The 22274-nt window shown below is 35.7% G+C and overlaps 1 protein-coding gene across 7 annotated transcripts in view; it reads right to left on the reverse strand.

The window, feature by feature from the left end:
• alpha-Spec (alpha spectrin) overlaps nucleotides 1-22274 on the reverse strand; it is a 333133-nt gene that overhangs the window by 220583 nt on the left and 90276 nt on the right. For all 7 annotated transcript variants that reach the window (XM_069839770.1, XM_069839771.1, XM_069839768.1 and 4 more), the window contains exon 8: nucleotides 20332-20499. In XM_069839770.1, the coding sequence (XP_069695871.1) occupies nucleotides 20332-20499 (168 nt within the window). The remainder of the gene's footprint in view (nucleotides 1-20331; nucleotides 20500-22274) is intronic.

Raw genomic sequence — 22274 nt, forward strand, 5'->3', positions numbered from 1 at the left:
CATAATTACTTTATAACAGTTCTACACTGTAATTTAATTTAGGTTTCACTCTTTCCAGTTGTTCCTCTTTCCCAATTAGATTTTAAAAAAATCCGTCTATTTTTTTCTCATTTTACGCATAACAAGTACTGTAGTAGATTTGATGGCTTTCAATTTCAACCTGGTCCATCTACATTGACAGCTGTGACAAGTCATTAGTAAGTATGAAGAGATGGTCATTAATTTTGTCATTAAATACTGATACTTTTTAAAATGGGTAAAAGAAGTGAAAAGAGCTTGAAGAGAATCAGAGAATTTGAATCAGAATTATGCACTTCAAATGTTTCCACTGTTTTATTTTCAAAATCTAACCCTAAACTCATTTACTTTTTACTAGTAATGAAATTAGTAGTTAAAATACATTCATGGAACTAACGGTAATAATATTAATACATTTTAATACCTTTGCTACTTCATGAAACACTTTACTAATACTATTTTAGTAATATTATGAGCGTTTACAGTAATAAATAATATTATTAACTAATACTTTTATGAAACAGAATAATAATAATAATATTACTTAATGTTATTACCTTTTTACTAATAGTATTAATTTATTACTTTTATGAAACAGGCCCCAGAATGCTGTGTTGAAGTCAATAACTTACTACAGTGTCTCTCAAACTTTTTTGAAGTGAGGACCACTTTTTTAAGTCAGAACAGTTCCGCGGACCACCTTACTCTTGTTCCCTTCGAAAGTAATTTATAATTTTTGTAGCATATTTTAATACCAGTATACTTATATTTTAAATTATAATTAATTAATTAAAATTAATTTAATTCAATTAATTTTATATTACAATTAGCTAATTAACTTAATGTTAATAGGAGAAAATTCATTTTTCCTTTTTTTTTTTTTTTTTTTTTTCCCCAAGGCTATTAGAGTTTGGATAATCTTTAACTTATTAACTAAAAAAAAAAAAAAATAAATAAATGTTGGTATTCACATTAATGAGATGAATGAGTCTGCTGATTCTTACACAGTTGTTCTAGGCCTGTATTTGCATGACTAGATATTTCTTTAATGGCACTAGAATCATTGATATTAATATCTTCACACACAGCTTCTGAGTTATTAGCAGTGCCTAAATGAAGTGTATCATCACGTTTCTTTCTTTTCAAAGATCCGGATCGAAGCCAGTTTTTCAGTATGTATAATGGGCACTATTTAACAGAGACCTAGGCAACTACTAGCACGTACCACATAAGAAAGATTAAAAGTCATAAATAATAAATACATGAAAAGGTTCGGTACTTAGGTCCTCTGTAATGAATTCGGGTGGTCCCTGGCTGGGTTACAGATGCAGCATCAGAAGTGCAGGGAAAAGATGGCGAGAAACACCATGTTCATAGTGCTTTAAATCCCTTTTTTTGTTGCTGAGAGTATAGTGGGAAGTCGATAGATGGGTAGGGTAATAAATTTCATAAAATGCAGTACTGGGAGAAAAAGTGAAAGCGATTGCCATGTGTAATTTCCAATCTCTGAAATTTACAGCTATAATGTAATACGCAATTAGCTTGAATTTTATTTTTTCTTCTGTCTTTTTTGAAGGACCACAAGGGCAGACCTCGAGGACCACAGGTGGTCCGCAGACCATAGTTTGATAAATGCTGACTTACTAACAACAACTAGGCACATTCACAATTTAAAAGTTAAAATTAAGGCGCCTATTTCGTTTATATGACGTCATTCCATTTTCGACCAATGAAGTGTAATGAAATTTTGAATTTCTACCATCACAGTCACACTTTGCGATAATTTTTGCAGCTAGATTTATTGCTATCAATTTATCGCATAGTCATTCTTTTGTTTAGTCGTTGCCAACTGTTTCACCGTAAATTGATCATCATGAATACATTAAGATGCAACTACACGGTTAAACTTTTCTTTCAACTTTAAAGCAATGAAGGCAAGATTGATATTTAATAGTAATTAATATATTTACACAGTAAGACGACGTTCAAAACGGCGCACTATGTAGACACAAAATCTTCATGCATCTTAATTGAACGTACCTTTTAAACTTGATTCTCTCCATATTCTTCCCAGATTGCACACATGCGTGATTGGAATACTGAACTGTGAAGATGCAGCTTTAGTTCTGTTACACACTACAGCGAGAATGCGTTTGTTGAGCTATAAAAAATGCTTTCGTGTAGCACTGATTGTAACGGTCGAAATAAGGCACAGCTGACATTGGTCCTGCTCCCACAGGTAACTTAACCTATAATTGTAGCCTATAAAATTTGCATTTTGTGAATGAAATTAAACAATTAATAGAAAGTCAGATGTTCAAATTGATGTAACATCATTGCATATCAAACCCAAAGACCTTGCATAGTAATAATGTCTTTGATCAAACTGCCTTCCATATGGCGTAATAAAATTCGTGTTTTAATTAGGCTTCACTGTGTAGCAACATGTCTTGCTGTGAATACATAAACATTGGTATATAGCTGTCCCCACTGTTACTGTTAAATTAAATTATGATTTCAGCAGATAATGAAAATGTATTTATGTTATATTATAAGAGATACGTGCAGTACATATAATTAACATTGTTAAAACTGTATTTCGCTTTTCGAAATTGGCATTACTGAATAATAACATCGAATTTCTTTATTACAGTAATCGATATTCATCTACTAGTACTTCAACTTCACAATGTCTAAATAGGTTAAGTATTCGTTAATATAAAATTATTAACATTTTGTGATCGAATTTTAGGGATATATTATTTACATTTTTATTTTATTCACGAAATAGTCCTAATACATGTTATAATAACGGTAAGCAGTTGAATGAATCATCATTCAAAATGGAAATTTGACATTACTATATGACCATGTAATATATCCATAAACAGATGACTGCAATCACAGAGAAGAATCACATGAAAGTCCAGTCGAATCTTTTTTATGTTTGTATAAAAGAATTGCAAATGTGAGTTATTTGGTCCACATAGTAGGACATATGGCTGATCTCTACAAGTTAATATTTAGCCTAGATATTGTTAATATTATAGGTTAGCTATACTGTTGTGAATATGATAAAATAAATGAACAAAATAAAATACCCTTGCACTTCATGTTAATGACGAGTGTCTTCCATACACCTATTTCCTTTCAGCATATTATCTTTTATACGCATCAGTTGGTTTGTCATACAGACAGTGATATGACTGGAAGATGATTAATCTTTTGTCAAACAATGCCATTTTATTTTGTTTCATCCAGCGTTCTCTGATAGCATTCTTTTTTTATGCACATTCAGAGTGTTGTTTCAATACAGTCACTGACGTCACTGCAAACAAAAAGCTTGAAGTTTACAAGCTTCTGTGTTCACATTGTCATTCACTTCTAACGTTAATGTTCACTAAAATCTAATGTGAATGGTTACATTAAATAACTTGACTGCAAGCTTTGGCATTCACGTATACTTTTTATTTTCCTTTAGACGGCCATGAAATCGTAATCATGAATAAAACAAGCTGTGATTTCATGAATACTTAATTCTTAATGGTTCTCAATTTAGATGGTCATTAAGTCTTATCTTATAACCTCTTCAACTTGAAATATTTATTTAATGTAAGTTTGTGCTCTGATTTCATGAATACTTAATTCTTAATGGTTCTCAATTTAGATGGTCATTAAGTCTTATCTTAAAACCTCTTCAACTTGAAATATATATTTAATGTAAATTTGTGCTATCACAGAAAAAACATTGTATGTTACATATTCGTAAAGTTATTTTTTGTTCTCGTGTGTTTGTGAAATGAGGCAGCCTCATTTCACAAACTTCACACTCGTGCCAAAAAGAGAACTTTTACAACCTTTTTTCACAAGTAATACATAGCTAATGTTGGAAACTCTCTTGTTTGAAACTATGCTACGGAGAGCTGAAAAAGAAATTGTATCATATATTATACTTTCTCCATGTTGTATATTTAGCAATGGCCATAAATCGTATGTCACACACTCAAATATAGGATAAACAATAGAAAATATTATTGCTACAATCAGGTGGCAACACTCCTCTCATCTGCTGCATAAGTTTCAACAAAACCAGTACCAAAAATGTTGCAGTTAACGGGTTCTGTAACAGTTACTTTCTGAGTTACAGTGTTGTTCACATTCTGTAGTACATGAGTTGCATAACAATTCATACTTCAGTGATGTACAGATGTACCTTTAGAGGAATCACAGAAACATGTTGTTGTTGTTTTGTAATGCCAGGCGTTTGACAATAAAGTCATTTGACCTCTTGCACTCCAATATTTTTTCAAAGATATTATCATGGTCAGCCACTGTAGCACAGAATTTGAGGTGTTCCGAATCCATTTCTTGGTTTGAGTTGCACAATGGACAGTTAGGAGACTGATATATTCCAATTATATGCAGATGTTTGGCCAAACAGTCATGGCCTGTTGCCAATCTAAATGCAGCTACAGACGATTTTCGTGGTAAATCGGGAATTAACTGTGGATTATGATGCAGAGGGTTCCATTTTTTCCCTTGGGATTGTATTATCAAGTTTTGTTTGTTGAAGTCTAAGTATGTAGATTTAATAAATATTTCCACAGAGTAATACGTAGATTTAATAACAGGTGTGTAAGTAGCAGTGCTGCCCTTCTTTGCTAAAGCATCCGCATTCTTGTTTCCCAGGATTCCACAATGGGATGGTATCCATTGGAATACAATTCTTTTATTGAGTGATATTAATTGAGAGAGCATTTTAGTTATTTCTGCTGTTTGAGATGAAGGTGTGTGTTTAGAGACTATTGATAGAATAGCTGCTTTGGAGTCTGACAATATAACTGCATTCCTAAATTTAGTATATAGTATTTAGTATTTATTTATTTAACCTGGTAGAGATAAGGCCGTCAGGCCTTCTCTGCCCCTCTACCAGGAGATTCCAACTACAATATCAACAATAAAATTACAATTAGTATTAAATTTACAATTACAATTACAAATAATATTACAGTTAGTATTAAATTTACAATTACAATAAAATCAAAGTACGAAAAGATTACCTGAATAATTAAAGCAAGATAATTTATCATAGAGAAACAAAGAATATTTTATATTTACTGAAGTACAAATTAAATCTAGAATAACAAAATTGTATAGTGATGAAATTACTGGATATTGAAATATTTTGTGATATATTAAAGAAACTATTTAAAAGTAATCAATTACTGACCAAGTGCCTAGTAAATTTTCGTTTGAATTCAATTTTATTTCGACAGTCCCTGATGCTAGCAGGTAGCGAATTCCAGAGTCTTGGTAGGGCTATTGTGAAAGAAGATGAGTATGAGGAGGTGCGATGGGATGGTATTGTTAGTATTGTTTCATAACGAGAGCGTGTGTTCAGATTATGGTGGGAAGAAAGGTAAGTGAAGCGAGACGACAGGTACGAAGGAATAGAAGAGTTCAAGATTTCGAAGAGAAAGAGAAGTGAATGTAAATTTCTCTTCTTATCTAGTTTAAGCCAACCTATTGCTTCCAGGGATGGAGTAATATGATCATATTTACGAACATTGCTTACAAAACGTACACACAAATTATGAGCACGTTGAAGTTTCGTTTTGTTGTCGCTGGAGAGGTCAGTCAGTAAAATGTCCGCATAGTCGAAATAGGGAAATGCAAGTGTCTGCACAAGGGACTTTTTTAAGCAAGAGGGGAGATGAACATTTATCCTTTTTAGCACATGGATAATAGAATATACTTTTCTGCAGGTTTCTGTGATTTCTGAATTTATTGATGTGGCATAGAAGATTCCTGAGACTTTCACTTATTGCAATGATTTCTCCATCAAAACTTGTTGTTCCATATCCAAGAGATCTATAAAGCGAGAAGAAACAGCACGGAACACCTGCACCGGCACCTTGTTCTCTGGAGATCAAGGCTCCGTCGGTGTATAAATGAAGCTAGTTTTGTGGAGGGTACCTAATATTAATTGTCTCTATAGATAATTGTTTCATTATTTCAGTGTTTACTTCTGATTTCAGTATTTCTTCTGTCAAAATTTAGATTATATTCTATATTTAATAGAGTTAAAGGGTTTGGTTTAATTTGTAAGTTTTCCTTTAAATTCGGGATATTAATTTTCTGTTTTAATTCTTGAACAATGGATATGAAACTTTTTTGAGTTTTCAATCTACAGAGAGGACTGTATGAATGCCAATTTTCCTGGTAATCTGATAAGTTTTTCATATTGAATCAGTGCGTTTTCTTCTATTGTCATTTTGATGCTGTTAATATTACTGAGGAATATCATAGAATCTATTGGAGTTGTTTTCATTCCACCAGTAACGAGCCTGAGAACTTGGTTTTGAACATATTCTATTTCGTTTATGAAAAGTGAAGTAATTAAAATTTCTCCACAGTATGTCAGCACTGGCTGTATAAATATTTTGTATGTAGTGTTCAAACTATTCCTAGAGCATCCCCATTTCTTTCCTGATAGTCTTTTTAGAAGGGAGAATCTTTTACGAGCTTTTTCAGAATTGTATTTCAAATGGTTGCTCCATGTTAACTCACTATCGAAAATAACTCCAAGATATTTGGATTCATAAGTCCTAGGAAGGTGTTGGCCATTGTATTGGATATTGAATTCTCTTTCCTTTTTACCAAGTGAAAATATTTGGTAGTTACTTTTGCTTAAATTGAGTGTCATCAAATTTGATGTATTCCATTCATGCAGTTGATTTAGAGCTTTAAGAGCAGAATTTTGAATTTTGTCTCTATGTCTGTAAGATCCGGAAGTCCACAAAACTATATCATCTGCAAATAGTGCTGTTTTCATGTTTGATTCCTATAATAGGGAGGGTAAGTCATTTATATAAATATTGAATAAAGTTGTGCATGAGGACAGCGCCCTGAGGTAGTCCTCGATATGTTTGTCTATAACTAGAAAGTGAGTTATTGAATTTAGTGGCAATGAATCTTTGACTAAAGAATTCTGATATCCATCGGAACATATTGCTGGAGATACGTAATTTTTGGAGTTTTAGTAATAATTTATTTCTCCAAACAGAGTCATATGCTAACTGAAAGTCAATAAATATTGCCAAGGTATATTCTTTCTTGTTAAAACTGTCTTTTATTTCTTGGCCGAGGCGTATGACTTGTTCACTGGTAGAGTGTAGTTGTCGAAAGCCGGCTTGTCTTGGTGATAAAAAATTTTGGGATGCTAAATACCAAGTTAATCTGTTCGAGATCATGGACACCATGGTTTTTGCTATCATGCTTAATAGTGGTCGATAACTATTGACATCATAAGCAGGTTTCCCTTTTTTGTGAAATGGTACAATGATTGCTTCTTTCCAAGCTGCAGGAATTGAGGTGATCCATGATAAATTGAAAATGGATAAAAGTACATATTTGGCTCCCCCCCCCCCCCCAGATGTTTAAAAAATTCGGAATGAATGTTGTCGGGGCCAGGGGATTTCTTGGTTTTTAAATTTTGTATAGCTATAGTTAATTCTTTGGAAGTAAAATTCTGATGAAATATTTCAGGTTTTGTGATATTAATAAACATAATTTTATTGCTATATAAAGGATATAATATACATTAGAACACGGCGGATCTAGACATGGCTGTCTATAAACTGCCCCAACACACATGATCCAATGTGTGAGTACTGGTAAGGGTGTAGGAGAAGGAAAACTCCGAAAATAAACCCAGGAAAAGGACTCTTGTTAGCCATGGAGAAGGCAACCTTCTAAGGGAAAGAGACCCCAACAAAAAACCTCTGGTCTTCCAGGTTGGGGGTTATGCGTCGGGATGGAAACCCACCATGTAAAAAGATCTTTCTCAGCAATCTCACATAATTAAGCCGGACGGACTTATAAGATGACGACTCAGATTACGTAAAAAGGACAAACGATTAGGAAGAAAAGAAAAATTAAAAATTGGAACCTGGAACGTCAAGAGGTTTAAGTAATAAAGAAGAGGAATTAACCACAGAATTAAAACAAAGAAATATTAATATAGCTGTGACTACAGAAACAAAGAAGAAATTAAGGGGCACAAAAGATGTAAATGAGTACGACAAGGGCAGCTAAGGGAGTAGCAATAAGGGTTGACAAAATATGGAAAAATAAAACAAAAAGCTATGAGTTAATAAATGAAAGGATAGTGCATGTAAGACTTAAAATAGAAAGATGAAACTTGTTAATTATTGGGGTATATGCTTCGGAAGAGGGTAAAAGGGAAGAAACAGAACAGTTTTATGACAGATTACAAAATGTTATTGACAAATACAACAATAGGGACCATATAGCAATAGCAGGAGATGTGAACGCAAGAGTTGGAAAATCCCCAATTAAAAATGTATGTGGTATTTATGGAGAGGAAAATATAAATGAGAATGGAAAGATATTGAGAAATTTTGCAACATTTAATGGACTAAAGATAATTAATATGTTCTTCAAGAAAAGAGAAATAAATAAATATACATGGACTGCTAGAGAGTATAGATCACTAATAGATTATGTAATAGTAAATGGACTAAAAAATTGCATTAAAGATACAACAGTTTGTAGAGGAGCGGAATTGTATTTGGACCATTACCTTGTAATTTCAGAAATATACATTTTGGCAAAATGGAAAAACACAAAGATAAGCAAAACTGAGAAAACGGAGAATGTACAGGAGGAAATATTCAATACACATCTACTACAAGATGACAGTATAAGAGATCTGTTTCAGTATAGGATGACATAGTATTTAGTGGAGGCTAAAATGGAAGATGAATCAGAAGAAGAATATCAAAGTATAAAATGTATATGGAGAACAGCAAAAGAAATTCTTGGTTATAAAAAGAAAAGAAGGAAAACAAAACGCCCTAGATACTGGAATGAAGATGTACAGACAGCAGTAAAAGACAAAAAAGAAGCATATTTAAAATATCTACAGACAAACAACGATGAAAATAGAGAAAATTGTAAGTTAAAAAGATATGTAGCAAAAGCAAAAATAAAAGAAATCCACATGGAATCTTGGAACAGATTTCTGGCAACAACAGAGCATGATATTTATGGAAGACAAAATATTACATGGAAGGTATTGAGGCATCTTAAATCAACAGAACGGGATAAGGCTAAGTTATCATGTATAACGGAAGATGAATGGATAAGTTATTAATATACAGAGTGAAGAACAGGAAGAAAGAACAGTAGACTTAATAACTTTCGAAGAACTGCAAGAATCCATAAAGAAAATGAAAAATAGAAAGGTTCCGGGCACAGATAATATCACAATAGAAATAATTAAATATGGTGGACTACTATTACACTTGCAATTATTACACTTATTAAATATGTGTTGGAGAAGGAAGAAAATTCCAAGAGAATGGAAAGTTGCAAAAACTATCTCACTATTTAAAAAAGGGCAAAGAAATGAGTGTAAGAATTATAGAGGGATAAGCTTATTGAATGTTATGTATAAGATATATTATGCAAGATGTATTAACTCAAGATTGAAGATGCTGAGCAATGTACAAATTAGTGAAGAACAAAGCGGATTTAGAATTGGCAGATTATGTATGGACAATATTTTTATAATAAAACAGATTATAGAAAAACATAGGGAATTTAACGTAGAAACTCATATACCTTTTATAAACTTAGAAAAAGCTTTTGATAAAGTAGACCGCTCTTACTTTGGAGGATAATGCAAAAAAGAGGATATCTGATACATTTAATAAAAACTATTCTAAGTTTATATGAAGATACAAAAATGATAATTGAAATAAATGGAAAGTTAACAGACGAGATTAGAACGAACTGTGGTTTAAAACAGGGGTGTAGCCTATCACCAACGCTTTTTAATATATATTTGGCCGACATTCTTGATGAATGGAAACAAGTAGTTTATGGGGGTTTTAGAATTGGACGAAACAAAATATTGAATGCATTATGTTTCGCAGATGATATAGTTTTAATTTTTGACAGAGAGGACAGGCTACAAAATGCAGTTTATCAACTAAACGAAATATGTAAGAATTATAATATTGTGGCACCATGTTGGAATACCTGGCCGTGTCAGGAGTCGAGTGCGAGTCCGGCAGGAGGAGGGCGAGCTCGGCGGACACTGGGCATGACGAAGGTAGTTGCGCATATATCTAGTGCAAGGGAAACTGCGGTGTGGGGCGAAGCAGAGGGGGATGGGGTGGAATCTGGAAGTTTCGCAGAGCCACGCGAGCCGATTGCTGTAGAAGCTACGCGAAGTAGTACATTGGGGAAAGTGTAATCTAACAAATAAAAGCTTTGAGTCAGTCAAGTCAGTTTCAGTTGAGCCAGTCTAGTTAGACAGCTGCGAGAAAGCTAGACGTATCCAGTGGAAGTCTTGGGTTCGAAGTACAGTGAACTTAAGTGAGTACTGTGGCAGTGTCCAGGCAAGGGCAACGCGTCTGGAAGTCTTGGGTTCGAAGTACAGTGAACTTAAGTGAGTACTGTGGCAGTGTCCAGGCGAGGGCAACGCGTCCAGAAGTCTTGGGTTCGAAGTGCAGTGAACTGACTCTGGAAGTCTTGGGTTCGACGTATCATGAACTTGAGTGAGTGAGCTAGAATAACTAACTAACGCGAACGAACTGTGAACTGAGAACTGACAGTTTTGCTTTGTAAATAGTGCTTTGTGAACATTAGTGGAAATTAGGAGTACACTGTTGTTCTTCTCAATAATAAACGTGAATAGACATTGTCGTTCTGTGGAGTGCAATAACCACTACTGTGTTGCAGTGTTGAGTGGAATACCCATTGTTGACTGGTGTGATTAAAGATAGAAGTAAAAACCACATTGTTGTTTTAAATGAAAAGTTACATTTGGTGTCAGAAACGGGACATTGTTTACATAATGGAGAACCTACAGCAGATCCTGCAAGCCATTGCGGAACTGAAAAAAGACATTAGTGAAGTAAAAGCAGACATGAAAAATGACCTTAGTGAGGTAAAGGCAGACATGAAATACGATATTAGTGAAATCAACAAGCACATTAGTGAGATGAAAGATGACATAAGCGGAGTGAAAGGCAACATAAACGAAGTAAAAAATGATGTCACTACACAAATTGGCAGCGTTTCGACGCACGTGGATGGAATTGTTACCATTGTAAAAGATGAACTTATAGCCTATTTTGACAAACTAAACGAGAATTTCGCAACTGTAAATACAGCAGTGGCCGAACTGATACAGGACGTAGGCCATTTCGACAGCAAAATTCGCGCTCTCGACCATCGTCAAGAACAGAGGAGTGAGTTGCTGGATCAACATGCTGAAGAAAACAAGCACATACTCGCGTTAGTGGATCGTCAGGCTAGAGAACATAAACGGATAGTTGCTGAAGAGGTTCAACGGGCCATGGAAGAAGCGGCAACAGAATTAAGGACCCCATATAGTGGCTCTATGGAATCGACGCCTCCAGCCAGATATTCGAACGTCAAGAACAACGACTTCCTGGGAAATATTCCGACGCCAGTTCGAGACTATCGCAGAGCATAATGGGTGGACGCCGTCAGAGAAAACTGCTCAGCTGCTGGCTGCGCTTCAGGGACAGGTGTCGGAGATTCTTCACAGTGTCCCAGAAAAGGGGACAGCTGCTGAGATAATGGAGGCCTTGGAGGGACGTTATGTTGGCCATCAACTTGCAGCAGCATTTAAGACCCAACTGAAAATGAGGGTCGAACAGTCGGGCGAGTCCCTACAAGAATTTGCGATAGCGATGGAACAACTGGCCCATAAGACCCTCAGGGGCCTACCTCCTGACTTCGTTGCTGGAGTCTGCGACCCCGAGATATGACAAAACTACTCTTGGCACAGCATCACGCCATCAACACAAAGCTCTGGCGGCTGCCCTCAGGATGGAGGTGGCCAAGTTGACGGTTAACATCTTGGCAATCGCACCAGATTAGGAGCGTCGCAGCGGCCGACATCGAGGAATGCCCACTGAAGTCACCCAAGCGACGGAGACGAGGAGTGCCCACCTCATGGTCCTGTGGCGAACATGGACAAGTTAAGACAGAGGTTCTACTGGCTGCATCAGAGAACCGACATGGAATAATGGTGCGACACATGTGCAGCTAGTCGCGAACCAAGGACACGCAGCAGGGGAGCCATGCAGCAGTACAACGTGGGAGCTCCTTTTGAGAGAATCGCCATCGACGTTGCTTGACCATTCCCGGCCACGGATCAAGGGAACCGCTACCTGCTAGTAGTCATGGATTACTTCACAAAATGGCCAGAGGTGTACGCGATTCCTAACCAAGAGGCTTCGACGGCAGGGTTGCCAGATCTCCGGGCCCTGCCCGGAGTGCCCAGTTTTATGAATCCATCTCTGGCCGACAGGAAACCTTCGCCCAGAGAAATTGCGTCCTTAATGTTTGTGATTAATTAGCAATGTTGTAGTGGAAATTCACTGTCCACCAATAACTTTAAAAGTGAGTAACTGTGTCAGGCTTACAATGACGCAAGCATATAACTGTAAAGGGAGCGTCCTGTGAAGTGTTGCAGTTTTAGTGCACTTCTCATTTGAACAGTCAGACACGCCAACAATCACCAACAATGAAAGATTACGTAAATAGAAAATTAAAACAGATAATTTTGATATGATGATACTATATTTCAGAAATATGACTTCAATCCACCACTTTCAATTAAATTTTTCATTAATAAAGTTTTATAGCAGTATTTTAACAAAACCTGAATGCATAAAACGGAACAATTTCAAATTTAAAACTCAATATTCACTTCCTTGATCCTTCCTTCACAAATCAGTTCTTGCACCTATAAAGGTGAAAAGTGCAGTGCAGTCTGTTACGCGAAATGCGGGAATTTGTGCGAGTTTTTTTTTTTTTTTTAGTATTGTGTTCAATATGAATCCGGTAAAACGATACTTTAGCTTTTTTCGTGATGAATGGTTGACAAATGATAAGTACAAGGACTGGCTAGAAAAAGGAGAAGGTGAACTTTCTTGCAGGTATAAAGTGTGCAATATTTCATTTACAGTAAAATTTGATGGCATTAAAGCTGTTAATAAGCATTTGGAATCAGAGTGGCACAAAGAACATTACAGAGTACAAAGTAGGAATAACTCTATTATGAAATTTATGCCCCCATGATATTCATTTGAACATGATAAAGTTACAGCAACAGAGATGGCTTTGATGTTTCACGGTGTAAAACATCACCACTCCTACAATTCACAAGATTGTGGGAATACACTTTACTCTTGTTTTCATTGACTCTTCAATAGTGAAAAAAATAAGTTGCAAACCTAAAGTGAAGTCCTAGTTACAAGCTTTCTTCTACCATTCTCACAGGAAAGGCTTTTGGACTTAAAAAATATTCCATCCTCAATGGGTTCAGATGCGCCAAATAAAGGTAACAAGAAGCATTTCCCATTAGTGGTGGCACATTTTTCTGTAAACAAAATGGAAAACGTAACGATATTCTAGACTTTTATGAAGACAGTAATGAGAGTGCTTAAGAAACTTCAAATAAAATTATACCAATTGTTGCAAAAAATGAACTTAGTTTAAGTAACACTGTAGCTTATTCGGTTGACAACGCATCTGTTAACTATGGTAAATAGGCATACAATTCAGTGTTCAGAAAAATGAAAGACAAAAATCATAATATAATAAAAGCTAATTGTAACTGTTGTTGCCACATACTGCATAATTGTGCCAAATTTGGTTTTAAATTCCTGAAGTATGATGTTGAGGCATGAAAATATATTCCGACTTCTCGTTGCAATGTAAGAATGTCGAGTAACTTAGATCGTTCTGTGAATTTGCTCAAGGACTATTTTCAGATTTTGCATCATATTCCAGGTCGATGGTTGTCCCTTCAATTAGCTGTTGAACGTCTTATTAAAATGTGGCACGCTTTGAAAATGTATTATTTGGCAAAAGGTGAAGAAGAAACTCATCCTTTAATTTGGAAATTTGTATGTTTCCAAGAAGATGAAGTAAATGAACATTCAAGGTCAGTGGCGGAATGTTTTCTGTATTTTGTTAATTGTACACTTCCAATTTTCTGTAAGGCGATTAAAATATCAGAATGTGTAAATACGCTTTCAACCGAGATGCATAAAATCATGTTGAGAGTAAAGACTCATTTTTCGGTTCTGAAGAGAGTATGTTGCTTGAAAATCTCACAGAGGCCGAAAAACAAACTGTAATGAAAGAGTTCACCACTGTGTATGACGGACTGTTGCAGTATCTAACCAAGTGGTACGATTTTAGTGACAATAATATACTTTCAGTTATACCTGTTCTTGATCTATCTAGCCCATCACTGTTCTCATTTAATGACTTAGTGCACGTAGCAAAGAAATTGCAAATTACTTTCGAGTTCGATGGAAATGAACTCAACAATCAATGGTCAATTTTAAAGGAAGTGATAACACTGATGCAAGACAAAGATAATAAACTTTGGGTATCTTTTTTTCGAAAAAGTTAAGGCTCCTAATATGTTAATAATAATGCAACATGTGCCAGTAATTCCAGTAAGTAATGCGCATATGGAAAGAGTGTTTAGTGTCATGAATGGTTTGTGGACAGGTGACAGGAATAGAATGTCAACAGAACTAGTGAAAGCGGAAAAATGAACTTGAGTGTAAGCTGTCAGGAATTCTTCTAAATAGTCTTGGAAAACAAGAGACTTCTAGAATCTGCAAGGAGCTCCAAGAAATACAAATTTTAAGGTGGAGCTACATCTATTCTTAATACAGCACATATTTAATTATTGCTGAATTTTTAACAATTTTACAACTTTTTTATGTGAGGCTCTGAAAAAATTAACTAATATGCATTTAAGACAGCATGTTTTTCTGTGTCATGCGTAAAAATTTCACCATGATTGGATTTAATTTGATGAAAAAGTAAATTCCTAAAGTCTGTAAATCTGGCATTAAAATTAACGAACTTGTTCAAAACTTACTTATTATTTTTTTTTTTCACGATTTCAAATATATTAATTTATCCATGAAGTCAAATCTGGCATTGTTGAATTTTTAACTGATCCTTTAAACTTAACTTGCAATACAAAATGAAATATAACAATAATTATAATGGGTACAATAATAATAATAATAATAATAATAATAATAATAATAATAATGAAGAAGAAAATACAAAATTTTATGTGAAATTACAGCATATAATGGACAAAGTCCCTAAATCAGATTTCCTCTTGTTGATGGGGGAACTAAATGCAAGCATAGGTAACACTAAAATAGGGCCATATATAGGAACAAATAGCGAACATGTAAAGAATAGGAATGGAGAGAGATTGATTTTGTAATGTATAATCAATTGAAAATTATGAATACTCACTCTAAACATCCACAGTCACAAATTTATGTGGGAGGCCAAAGGTCAAAAGTCAATAATTGATTAGGTAATCGCCAACAAAAGAATGGCTGAAATTATATTGGACACAAGCGTTTTTCGCAGCTTCGAAATTGAATCTGATCACTATTTGTTAGTTGCACCAGCGCGATTTCCTCCAAGGTGGTATAATAATAAACAAATTATTAAACAACCTACATGTTGTTTTAAGGTTTCACTACTTAATGACCCAAGTATTTGGTGGCTCTATGAGAAGAGAATAGTTAATTTACTAAATATAGAAATAGGAAGTAATATTGAGGAAGAATGGAGTAATTTGAAGTATATTATAACTACAGCGGCAAAGGAAAGTCTAGGAACTAAAAAGAAATGGAACAGAAAACGTGGTTTAAGGAAATGGGACGATAATGTAGCCAAAATTATTACTGATAAGAGGGAAGCATTTAAAAAATTTCTATCAACAGGTACACTTGTTGATGAAATGGAATATAAGAAGAAAAGAGCATTAGCAAAAAGGGAAGTTAGGAAAAAATCATAGAAAATGTTGGAATGACTTTGTTGTTTAGTTGGAAACATATTACTAGACCAAACCCAAAAACATTTAAAATTTTGAAACAACTGAATGGAGATGTACAAGAAAGAGTTAAAATTAATACAATCCATTTGGAGGAATGGGCTCATTATTTTCAAGATTTATGGCAGCAAAAGAATGTAATTTTATGCTCTCCAAATTCTTATAATGACGACATGGAAAATTTTACTTTGAATGAACTACAAATAGTGCTATCACAATGTAAAAATAATAAGGCACCTGGGGAAGATGTATCAATTTGGAATTATTCAAGTATGCAGGAGATGCTTTTAATAATAGATTTTTATTTTTCTTGAACAGAATATTTAATGATGAGAATCCTCCACCAGAAAGTTGGCAAAGAGCAATAGTAATTCCGGTACACAAAAAAGGTGTTATAAGCAACTATGATAACTTTTAGAGGAATAAGCCTTCTCAATTCTAGCTGCAAAATTTATACCAAATTACTAAAATTAAATTGAACCAATTTTATGACACTACACTGGATGAAGCACAAAATGGATTCCAAAAAGGTAGATCATGCGCAGACGGATATTTTACACTGAAGCTTTTGATCGAAAAACATAGAGAATTTAATACTGAAACCTACCTGGCATTTATTGATATGAAGAAAGCCTTTGACAGAGTAGATAGAAACAAATTATTGAATATTTTAGCACATGATGGTATTCCAAATCAATAACAGCTATTTACAATACTTATAATAATAATCATATTCAGGTTAGGACTGAAAAATATTCAGAATGGAAATGAATAAATCAAGGAGTGAGACAGGATTGCAGTTTATCTCCTCTATTATTTATAATATACATGAATCACATTATTAAGGAATGGAGATTGAAACCACATGGATTATTTTTTTAGTAGGTTATTTTATGACGCTTTATCAACATCTTAGGTTATTTAGCGTCTGAATGAGATGAAGGTGATAATGCCGGTGAAATGAGTCCGGGGTCCAACACCGAAAGTTACCCAGCATTTGCTCATGCTGGGTTGAGGGAAAACCCCGGAAAAAACCTCAACCAGGTAACTTGCCCCAACCAGGAATCGAACCCGGGCCACCTGGTTTTGCGGCCAGACGCGCTGACCGTTACTCCACAGATGTGGACTCATGGAAGTATACCAATAAGTTGTTTGTCCCAAATAGATACTTTATTATTTGCTGATGATATTGTGTTTATGGCAACTTCAGAGATAATTTACAACGTTTGGTTTACAACTTGAATCAAATGGCAGAAAGTTCCAATATGGAAATTTCAACTGACAAATCTAAAGTGATGGCTTTTTTAGGAAAGGAACCAGTCTGTAGCAAAATATGCATCACTAATAAGATCATCGAACAAGTCAAAAATTTTAGTTATCTCGGTTACCAAATTTCATATGAAGAAGAAAAGGATTTGAATGAGAAAATTATTAAATTCAACAGAGCAATGGGGATAATTAATCAGATATTCAAACCAACCTTAGTACAAAAACACATGCGCACCAGAATTTATAAAACATTGGCCAGACCTATATTCTGTTTTGGTAGTGAAGCTTGGACAATTTGTAATATTGATTCACAAAGATTAACGGCGGCAAAAATGAGATTTATGCGTTGTACAGAGGGATACACGAGAATGGATCACATTAATAATTTTGACATTATGAAAGAACTGCAGATTGAACCGATTACGGAATACCTACAGAAATAGAGACAAAACTGGAGATTACATGTCATCAGAATGCCTCGTTCTAGAATTCCACGCCAAATTTTAAATTACCATCCTGTGGGCAAGAGATCCTTGGGCAGACCATTCAAGCGTTGGCAAGAGACCGTAACGGGCCACTAGGCCCAATACATGAAAGGATGATGAATAATATAAACATCATAAATCTCTGGGTTTGGCGATAGTTGAACATGGCAACCCTATTCGACAGTGGCAGACGCACTGCTTGACAACTTCATCTGCCGATTCGGTGTGCCCCAGGTACTGCATAGTGAACTTCGAATCCAACCTGATGAGAGAATTGTTCGAGCGTCTGGAGGTGCATAAAACCAGGACAACTCCCCTCCACGCACAGTCCGAAGGCATGGTGGAATGCTACATCAAAACCATGGAAGAGCACCTGCACAAGGTAGCGTCCAACCATCAGCGAGACTGGGATGCCAGAGTCCCACTGTACCTCTTGGCCTACAGAGCTTCGGTCCACGATACAACAGGTATGATACCGGCAAACATGATCTTCGAAAGAGAGCTATACCTGCACTATGATCTGCCGTTTGGCATACCAGCCAGCGACTGACTATGTGGCAGAACTGACCGAGAAGTTGAATGGAGTCCATCAACTGGCTAGAGAGCACCTCAAGATAGCCAGCGACAGGATGAAAGTGGGTTACGACAGATTATCCAACTCTGCAGGATTCCAGGAGGGCAACCTGATGTGGCTGTATCGACCTACCAGGACAAAAAGGAAAATCACCGAAGTTCCAGCATGCCTGGGAAAGACCAAACCGAGTGGCAACCCGGATCAACGACGTGGTGTACTGCATCCAGCGACAACCCCGAGGGAAGATGATGGTGGTGCATCTGGACTGACTAGAGGCTTACCAAGGGACTGTCCGGTTCGTACAGCCCTAAGGAGAAAGCAATGTGGCTCCATGTTGGAAGACCTGGCCGCGTCGGGAGTCGAGCATGTGTCCGGCAGAAGGAGGGCGAGCTAGGCAGGCGCTGGGCACGGCAGCCTTCAAGTCGGTCAAGTCAGTTTCAGTTGAGCCAGTCTAGTTAGACAGTCAGCTGCGAGAAAGCTAGACGTATCCAGTGGAAGTCTTGGGTTCGAAGTACAGTGAACTTAAGTGAGTACTGTGGCAGCGTCCAGGCAAGGGCAACGCGTCCGGAAATCTTGGGTTCGAAGTGCAGTGAACTGACTCTGGAAGTCTTGGGTTCGAAGTGCAGTGGACTGTTATCTGGAAGTCTTGGGTTCGACATACCGTGCACTTGAGTGAGTGAGCTAGAAGAACTAGCCAAGGCGAACGAACTGTGAACTGAGAACTGACAGTTTTGTTTTGTAAATGGTGCTTTGTGAACATTAGTACACTGTTGTTCTTCTCAATAATAAACGTGAATAGTCATTGTCGTTCTTCGTTCTATGGAGTGTAATAACCACTACTGTGTTGCAGTGTTGAGTGGAATACCCATTGTTGACGGGTGTGATTAAAGATAGAAGTAAAAACCACATTGTAGTTTTAAATTAAAAGTTACAATATGATATCAAAATCTAAAACTAAAGTAAGGGCGTTCCAGGGAAGGAACTCAGTAAGAACAAAAATAGTAATAGAAGACAAAGTAATAGTACAGGTTTCACACTTCCAATATTTAGGCTGCGATGTAACTTACAAAAAAGAGCAAGACATAAATAAGAAAACACAAAAATTTCAACATATTTGTGGAACAATAAGACGTTCATTGAGGAATAAAGTAAAAAAAGACACGCAGCTAAGATTTTACACAACGATGGAACTACCAGTTGTGATGTATGGAAGTGAGGCCTGGGTCCTGAAGGAAAAAGAAAAGAGTAAAATTCAGGCGGCTTAAATGAGCTTCCTATGGGCTGTGAAAGGTTATACATGAGAAGAACACATTAGAAATGAGAAGATTAGAGAGGAACTAAAAGTACAACCACTTCTGCAGCAAATAGAAGAACACATATATAATTGGGTGGAACATCTAGGGAGAATGACAGAAGACAGAATACCAAAGATGGCAAAGACGTATAGACCTAGAGGAAGAAGAAGAACAATAGGAAGACCAAAAAAATGCTGGACTGGACAGATGTGAGATTGGAACAGGCGAAGACCTAATCCGTGAAAGCAGATGATGATGATGATGATGATGAATATACATTAGTGAATATTATATAGTTCACTTCTTAAACAATTAAAAAATAAATAAATAAATAAATAAAAAGGACATCTAAGGGGGAGGGGAGGATTTAAGTTACCTCAAAAAAAAAATAAGGATATACTTCTTTCATATTTTATTTACAGATAACTTTTCTTCACACACTGAAATAGGTTTTACCAATCGGCTTATTTGCTGAAAACTTACTCAAATTACTTAAGTTATTCATGTCTAGAACCAGTGTGAAACCGATTTGTTTAAAACACTTCTATAACTAATTCTGGTGTTTTTTATTTAATTTAATTAGAGATTAAAACAGTTTCACACAAATTCATACGAAATTTCACTTGTAAAAAAGCAAATTCTAGTAAATTTACCACATTTACACACGACAATCATATTAAATTAAATAAAAATCTATGTAGAACTACAACCCAGAATTTTTGGACTAATTACCTTATGCTCCTGATGACGTTCTAACAATGCTTCTGCTCCTGCCACATCTTTCGCAAGTTCATCAGCAGAAATTATTGCCTTCATGTCATTAATCCATGATATCAGATCACGGAAATCAGCTAGAAAACGATGTAGATAGTAAGATTCATCCAATTTCTGCCTTCGTTCCTGGAGGGACAACAAAAATACATTCAATGATGAACTGAATCATGTCTGTAAAACAGTAAGTGTTTGATTAGAAATATTTAACAATGGAATTTTCATTATTATCACTGTTTTTGACTATTATCATTTATACTAACTGCTGTTCACTATTTTATATCATTAAATTCGATTATGTTTCAAACTTTAAAAGTCAATATTTTTGCCAAATCACTTATCAATATATTGCTCCAGAATGACTTAACATTTGCACAATCCCTATACCCCTTTTCCAGCTATTTAGTTCATGAAAGGTGGAGCTTTTCGGCTGCCCAGAATAACACGAGCCTTTCACGCTTAACAGAACGTTATCTATTTGTAATGTTAAGACTCAGTCATTAGTTATGGTACGTTAAGTATTACATGCGCCCAAACAAAATATTACAGTCACAAAGAAGATGATATGTATGAAATAAATCGCGTGAAACCATTATAACATGGTCACATACCCAAATGTTTTGTTTTGTAGATCCATTTTCCTTGTTGCATCTAAGAGCATGCCAAAGTCAGTAGGATCCAATCAAAATACGCAATTTTTTTTTCGTGGTGCTACAGCCCTTTAAGGGCTCAGATCAACCAACCAGCTGCTGACTTCACATCCACATGCCGAAGCAGAGGTGGACAATCATCCAACCAGAATGGAGGTATCATGTGGTTAGCACAATGATCCCTCCAGCCATTATAGCTGGCTTTTGTAACCACAAAATACGCGACATGGTCTATTGAATAGAAAAATTTGTGTGTGTGCATATGAAAAGGGACCAGTTATTGCTATTTTTTAACTGTATGGTATTGGTTTACATGAGGACTGAAAGAATTAATGAATTTATGAAAGATAATGTACTGTAAAACTGAAGTCATATTCTTATTAAAGAAAAACCTATTTTTCGTTACAGTAATTTCTAAATGTATTATATTCATAACTTTTATTACATATATCATATGCGAAGATTATGTAATTTTCTGTTTCAGTGATATGTTTTATTTATCCCTTAATATCCAAAATAAATGAAAATGTACTTTAATGCTCTTTTTCGTCATCTGTTCATCGTCCATCTAAAATGTAGTCAACTTTACGAGGTGTGTATGGCATAGGAGTAACATGTCTGCTTTCTGTTCCATAAGTTGTAAGTTCATCTCCTGGGAGAGTAAAATTATTTTTCATTTTAGTTCTTAATTGATTTATCTCGTTCATAAGCCACCGGAGTCAACAACTACACTCATTTTATGTTGCATGGAGTCCACAAGATTATGGAACAGGTCTACATCTGTGGCAACTTCCTCCCACGCATCACTCTGTCCCACAATTGGTTACTTGTCTGAAGGGTGGTTGTTCTGTCAATTTAGGGTACGGCCACACGAGCTACATTTGTAGCAGAAAACCTGCGACAAATGTAGCTGGACTTATAGACTGCATTAAGTTAAGTGCAAGCAGCCATACAGATCTGTAAATGTAGCTTGCTAGGTGCATTCCAAGGTCATGTCGCAACTCAAATGGGTCCAGGCCCATTTCTTCTGCGACAAATATTGCTACTGAATGGCCAAATATAGCGTCACTGGGTGGTTACACATGTCGTTACAAATGTCGTTGCGATGTGCAGTGTGTTAGTATGTTTTGTCATTTCATTTACATATTGTAGCCAGGTCATCATTCCTTGTAAAATGGAAGTATTTGACTTCTCTGCCTTTGGTTTTCTTCATATAATTGTTGCACCCGAACATGGCACAATCTGGCATTTTGC

Source organism: Periplaneta americana, chromosome 11 (genome assembly GCF_040183065.1).
Source record: "Periplaneta americana isolate PAMFEO1 chromosome 11, P.americana_PAMFEO1_priV1, whole genome shotgun sequence".
In the NCBI taxonomy this organism is placed as follows: domain Eukaryota; kingdom Metazoa; phylum Arthropoda; class Insecta; order Blattodea; family Blattidae; genus Periplaneta; species Periplaneta americana.